This window comes from Solanum lycopersicum, chromosome 4 (assembly GCF_036512215.1).
Source record: "Solanum lycopersicum chromosome 4, SLM_r2.1".
Taxonomy (NCBI): Eukaryota; Viridiplantae; Streptophyta; class Magnoliopsida; order Solanales; family Solanaceae; genus Solanum; species Solanum lycopersicum.
This window is the reverse complement of record NC_090803.1, coordinates 65,550,103-65,556,990: the sequence shown is the minus strand read 5'-3', so window position 1 is coordinate 65,556,990 and position 6,888 is coordinate 65,550,103. Positions and strand designations below refer to the sequence as shown.

At 35.1% G+C, this 6,888-nt stretch overlaps 1 protein-coding gene across 1 annotated transcript; it reads left to right on the top strand.

Moving 5' to 3' along the window:
- The first annotated feature begins 531 nt into the window (after nucleotides 1–531).
- LOC101257069 (probable protein phosphatase 2C 12) lies at nucleotides 532–6,454 on the top strand. The gene is made up of 10 exons (XM_004238117.4): nucleotides 532–785; nucleotides 1,114–1,432; nucleotides 2,436–2,607; nucleotides 3,579–3,732; nucleotides 3,819–3,882; nucleotides 4,076–4,183; nucleotides 5,038–5,163; nucleotides 5,261–5,499; nucleotides 5,587–5,789; nucleotides 5,874–6,454. The coding sequence occupies exons 2-10, from the start codon at nucleotides 1,235–1,237 to the stop codon at nucleotides 5,894–5,896; spliced, it is 1,287 nt and encodes a 428-aa protein (XP_004238165.2). The 5' UTR covers nucleotides 532–785; nucleotides 1,114–1,234; the 3' UTR covers nucleotides 5,897–6,454.
- Nucleotides 6,455–6,888: the final 434 nt, after the last annotated feature.

Below are 6,888 nucleotides of genomic sequence, written 5' to 3'. Positions count from 1 at the left end.
CTTAAATATAGAAACTCTTTTTGAGATGTTACAAACCTTGCTAAAAATAGTAATATTTTACACTATTTAACGGGTCACCTCATTTCTTTTTACGTTAACTAAAAACACAATAAATACAAAGCATATACTAATTTACAGTGTTGTTTTCATTTTCATTTAATAAAAGTGATCTGTTTTTCTTTTGCCTCTTAAATATTATGCACTTATTAAAGTAAGTAGCAACTTTCGTCTTAAACTGTAATAAATATTTTTCAAATTTAAAAGAAAGTTGCTCAGATAAATAAATATTTTAATATTTAAATTTACGATTACTCGCTCCATCCAAATTTATATAATATCATTTAGTTAAATACATAATTTAAGAAATATTAGAAAATTTTACAATATCTAAAAATAGTCTAAAATAATAAATTGTCTTTTTCTAACAAAAATAGTTTTCTTCTCCCAAAAGAGGAAACAAAAGAGAAAAAGAAAACGCGCCAAGTTGCGTAATTTAGCAGAAAGGGCGTAGGATAAGGTAATTAACAGCTCATATATTCCAGCTTTTTTATTTTATTTTATTTTATTTTATTTTTATTTCTCTGTTAACACCGAACCAAATAAGGGATGCGTTTCTGGGAGCACATGTTATTTACATCTAAATATGCAACAAAACAAATCACAATTTCTTCAAATCTATACACAAAAAATAACTTCTTTTTTCCAAAACCCAAAATCTTCAAACAAAAACTCCATTTTTTATATGCAACATTCATAATTAACATTTTATTTTTCGTGTTCAAAAGGTAAATTAAAATTGAAACAGTATTGTGTATGAAGTGCAATGTTTTTTTTTTTTTTTTTGCAGAATTTGAAATGTGGGGATCTGTGTTTCTCGATGATCCAAATTCTAAGATATTTTGTGTTTTTTTTCTCATTTTTATCTACTAATTTGGAATGTGGGTTTTTTGTTGATTTTGTTGGTTTTTATGGTTTGTTAGTGAGAAGATCTTTGATTGGGTGTGGATGGAAGAAATTTAATTTTGTGCGATTGTGTATTTGATTAGATTTTCTGTGTTTTTTTTTTTAAAAAAAGAAGAAGATGTATTGATTTGGGTGTTTTAATTTGTATAGGTAATTGTTGGATTTGCGTTGACTGATTGGGTTAACAGCCAATGAAAGAGGATTAGTTATATTTTTCTTTTTTTTGGAGAAGAAGATATAGTTTTGTTGTGATTTGGAAAGGGACCGAATTATGTTGTCTAAGGGTGAACATCAAACGGTCCCATTATCTGTGTTGTTGAAGCGTGAATTGGCTAATGAGAAGATTGAAAGTCCGGAGCTTTCTCATGGTCAAGCTAGTCAGAGCAAAAAAGGAGAAGATTTTACGTTTGTCAAGACGGAATGCCAACGAGTTTTGGGTGATGGAGTAGCTACATATTCTGTTTTTGGAGTAAGATTTTTTCAGAAAAATGTTTCATTTATATGCTAATGTTGTTTTTCATGCTTGTATATGTGTTTGATATTTGTTATTGTTGGATTATTAGATAGATTTATTGTTTGACAAGGATAGTTTTTGACTTTGTTGTCTTAGATGGATTGTGTAAGATGCAAGTCGAGAACTCTTTGTTTGTTCCGATTATCAACTGCTAGTTCATTTGTTCAAATGCAACATCTAGTAAGTAGAGGTGTATATTGAGGTTGTTTCATTTGATGGCCCCATTTGGTTTAAGCTATTTAGCGATGGAACAATTGGAACTTAAGGTGTGGGATGGTGTACTTAAAGCTCTTGTGTGGGTTGTATTGAAGGAGAGAAATAGGAGAGGTCTTTGAAGGGATCGAAATATGATTATAAATCTAAAGGAATAATTGTTTATCTTTAGTTTCATTTTTGTGCACCCATGAGGTCCTGGTGGTATAGCTGATTGAGTGTCCTTCGTAGAATCATGTTTTTGCGGAGATTCTCTAGTTTTTGTTAGTCGAAACTAGCTAATACGACATTATGTAGCAGTGGCGCAACTCTGATTACAGGCTAACCTGCTGTTTGTTCTCTAGGATTGGATGTTTTGTGAATTTAGTCGACTTGTTGAAGTATAACGGCATCTCTGATTGTTCGATCTGTGCCATTAGTTATGTTTTTGACTTGTCGAACTTATAAGATATAGTTTCCATCTTTGCTTTTATAAGTTGTTGGTCTTTGGATCCTTCCGTAATCACATTGTCATATTTTCTACTCTATGCAGCATTATCTTTTAAGTTTTGTCTTTTTCCTTTTCTCATTTTCATTTCTTCAACTTTATTGTTTTTTCCAAATAAAGAATTTCTGTGTTGAACACTACCTAACATCTCTGTTGACCTGGAAATTCTGTTTAAGATTTTAAATTTCAATAACCGCACTAACCATTTCCTTTTTTAAATAACGTCCGTCTAATATTTGTGATCTCCCATCTTTGCAGTTATTTGATGGGCACAATGGGTCAGCGGCTGCAATATATTCTAAAGAAAATCTCTTGCAGAATGTCTTGAGTGCTATTCCTCCTGATCTTAGTAGAGATGAATGGGCTGCAGCACTTCCTAGAGCTTTGGTTGCAGGATTTGTCAAAACGGATAAAGATTTCCAAGAAAAAGGTACGAGTGGTTTCTTCATTAATTTCTGGAAACAAGATATTGCAATTTCGTGTGTATGACGAGAGCCAGTGAGTGAATTATAGTCAAAGTGGAGTAGTAATTCCTGATGCCCCTGTTGACTTTTTGTTGTGAATTACCTGAACCCCAAGTTGCCCGGATCCTTCACTTTTGGTGTCACACCCATGGGTGTGGGTATGGGATACTTACTGGATTTGTTCAACCGGTTTTGGGTACTTTTGATCAAAATTGAGGGAGATATTCCGGGATAAATATAATGTTTATGTAATCAAATCGTGAGCCAAGGTGAAATTGAAGAAAATGGAGTACCTTGTATATAGAAATTTCTGTATCAGTCCATTTCCTCATATCACCTCCTGGGAATCTCCTCTTGATCAATATTTTCTCCACGGAATACCTTGTAAAGTTTCCTCATAATTTAGACATTAACTCTAATAGATATTTTGAATTATTTTCCGAATTCCCGCACCTGTATCTGTATCTAGATCAGTATCCCTGAGTCTTAAAATTTAGATCATGAAGGATCCGAGCTTTATATCCGCACTTGAGTCCTATCAACTTAGCTTGAACTCATTGAATGCTGCAGCGGAAATGCTTTTGACAGCCTAACATTAATATGCTATGAGATGTAGATAATCAAGGAAACCTTGTAGTTTTTGTTTTGTGCTGGTATTACGCCTGATTGATCAAACATGGCTCATAAGGCATGTGATATTCCATTTCTTGATGCAAGACTTGTTATTATTTCGGGGCTTCTGAATTTGTATTTGCTTCCGATGATATTATACATATTTCCTTCAGCTCTTGGCCTCTTGCTGTATGTTTTTTTCCCTTCTGGCTTGGCTTCTAATACTAATATCTCCGGTATAGTTGACTTTTCTCAAAGAAGAAACAATCTAATTGTCTACTACTATACTATGCATTTCCTGACATTGTATTGTGTTAAACTGCAGCAAAAACCTCAGGGACAACAGTCACGTTTGTCATAATTGAAGGATGGGTTGTAACAGTTGCATCAGTTGGCGATTCTCGATGCATACTTGAATCTGCTGAAGGCGGAATTTATTATCTATCAGCCGATCATAGGCTTGATTGCAATGAAGAGGAGTAAGATTAATGCCTTTAGCCAATTAATTAGTATGCTTTCACCTCTTGCATTAAGGTATTGATTGTTTTTGTTTTTAATTGAATAGGAGGGAACGTATAACAGCTTGTGGTGGAGAAGTTGGTCGGCTTAATGCTGGTGGCGGTACAGAGGTATGTTGGTGGTCATATGATCTCTGGTTTTGAAACATTACTGCACCCCACCCCACCCCACCCCACGCCTCACACATACATTCTGGTTGTCTTTTTCGTTTTTATTTCTCCAACTTCCTTCTTTGGGAAGAAGTTTCAGAAAGTAGATTAGCTTTGTTCTTTATATCTTACCAGTGATTCCAACTTATTTCAGATTGGTCCTTTGAGATGTTGGCCTGGTGGACTCTGCCTCTCGAGATCCATTGGAGATATGGATGTTGGCGAATATATAGTTCCTGTACCCTATGTGAAGCAAGTAAAGGTTGGTGTACCATGTATTATGCTTTGCTTTTATGTGCTTGATCTCATCGCTCTTCGTTTCCTTGTGTATCTGCAACGACGTGTAGCTCAAGTTAACTTGAAAAGACTCTACTACTTCCCTCTATTCTATAATGATTGTCAAATTTGGGATATGGATATTGGATAGTGTAGTTTGACTTGAGGTTCTACACTAAAGCATTTAATATTTCTTGATTGAATGTCAATAAATGTTGTGCTTGACGGTGAGGTGGACTCTAGTCAGGATTGCTTCTTCTTTAGTTTTCCCCTTAAATGATTTCCATAGTGTAGTGGTTTTGCAATTATTTTATTTTTTTGTTGCTTTGGATGCTTGTTTAACGATTCACAATTACTATTACCCTTTTATTCCAGTCTTGATTGGTGCAAATATTGGGGGAGAAAGTGTATTGGTTCCTGATTTAGTTTGTCTGTCCCTGAAATCTTTTTTTGTATGTTTGCATTGAAGTATAAAGTCAGAAAATTACCATCATTAGGTTGGCATCAATTATATCATCCCTTTTCAAGAACTCAATGTGATTGTGCGAGGTGGTGGGTTGGGTGGGGGAGACAGAGTTCATAGTATTTGTGGTTGCTGGATCTTAGCATGTAGAAATGTAAGGCGATATAATGAGCTATGCCTAGAAACCTCCGAACATTGTGGACCTGATTCTTTTCTTCAGATGCATTAGGAATTTTATTTTTCATTTGTATGTTCCTATAATCTAGAATGACAGCTTTAGACGGGCCTGATTGCTGGTGTTGTATTTGGCCAAGCTCTTTTTTTCCCCTTATTGAATGTCATATCTGTCCTAAAAAATTCTCAATATTTGTCAACAGCTAACATCAGCTGGTGGAAGGCTAGTAATAGCAAGCGACGGCGTCTGGGATGCTTTGTCTGCTGAATCGGCTATTGAATGTAGTCGTGGAATGCCTGCAGATGCTGCAGCTTCTCAAATTGTTAAAGTATGATCATTACGTGATATCTTATTGATTTATTATGATATTATTTACTTGATTAATTTTGCTTCTATCTACTCTTAACTCTTCCTCCAATTTGCAGGACGCCGTACAGCCAAAAGGGATTCGAGATGATACAACCTGTATTGTGGTTGATATACAGCTCCCAGAAAAATCAAATCCTCCTCCGCCACCACCACCCAAAAGGTCAGGAAAAGGAGTATTCAAGTCTATGTTTCGCAAGAAGACTTCTGAGTCATCTTCTAATATTCAGAAAGATTTTTGTGAACCGGATGTTGTGGAAGAACTATTTGAGGAGGGATCCGCATCACTTTCAGACAGGTCTTGTCTCATGCTAAGTGTGTCCCATTTCAGATATTGCAATGTCTCAGATCTCGTGTTATATTTGCTTTCTTCCCATAATTGCAGGTTAGATGCAAAATATCCAGTCTGCAACATGTTTAAGTTATTCATATGTGCTGTCTGTCAAGTAGAGATAAAGCCCGGACAAGGTGTTTCCATACATGCTGGCTCCTCGAATACAAGAAGTTCACGACCATGGGACGGCCCTTTCCTTTGCTCAAGCTGCCAAGAGAAGAAAGAAGCTATGGAAGGACGGAGACCTTTTGGAGGTCAGTTGCCTCACTCTCTGTAGCCACACTGCACTCATTTGCCTTGAGATATATCAATAACCCTTACCTTACTATTTGCTGCAGATGGAAGATACAGTAGTGAGTGACTAGTTAAGCAAATAAGCAATACTAACGACTGCTTCATAGACGATTTACAATTGGGAGGTATGCCATCATTGTCCCAATGGTTCTTTCTGTTTCAGTAAACAAAGAACGCGAAATGGCTTCTGTGACTTGTGAAATACATGCATTAGTACTTCTAGTTTGCCTGCTCTAGCTCAGATATTGGAGCTCTGAACTGCATAGTACATAGTTGGGCCATTTCTAAAAAAAGGTTCACATTTGGAATATGTTTAAGGATATCTTAATTCAAGGCCTTATTAAAGCACATCAGAGATAATATCTATGATTATGTTCAAATGTACACTAAAATAGTGAATTAATGGCGTGGCAACGATCGCCATTTTTTCGTTGTAACATCTTTAGTTAGTAAAGTTTGATTAGAGGATTCTTTTGAGTTTTGTTTTTGTTTTTCTCTTTGCCCTCCTCTACTAGGAGAAACTTGCTGATCATCTTCTTATTAAATTAATTCTTGTATTATACATTAATCATTCCCTTCTCAAGCAAGAAGTGCAAGCATTGGAAACTGGCACGTATTTCTCGTATGTTTAGCTTATTTTTACTGTATTTAGTATGACGATGATATGAAATGAACGTAAATGAAGAAGTGTGGATTCATATGGACGTTGTTTTCAATATTTATCTGATTGATTTATCATATTGACGTTGAAAGTATCAATATTCGACATATCCTTGCTTTCTTTTGCCAGACTTATTTTAAGAATTTTACACAAAATCTTAGGTATGTAAATGTAAATTCTGGACTTGCAATGATGTGACAATATACCAAAAAATTGGAGTATTGGAAAGCAACAACACAAATGAGATCTTCTTGGTCTGGAATTGTTCTTTCCTTTGTCAAATCACATTCTTTCATCTGAAAAAACCAGAAAAAAATTATTTGTGATTTCTTTGTGAGGATCCATCAATATTTGCTTTGGTGTACACCCTCCAATCATATACTATACAAAACAATGAT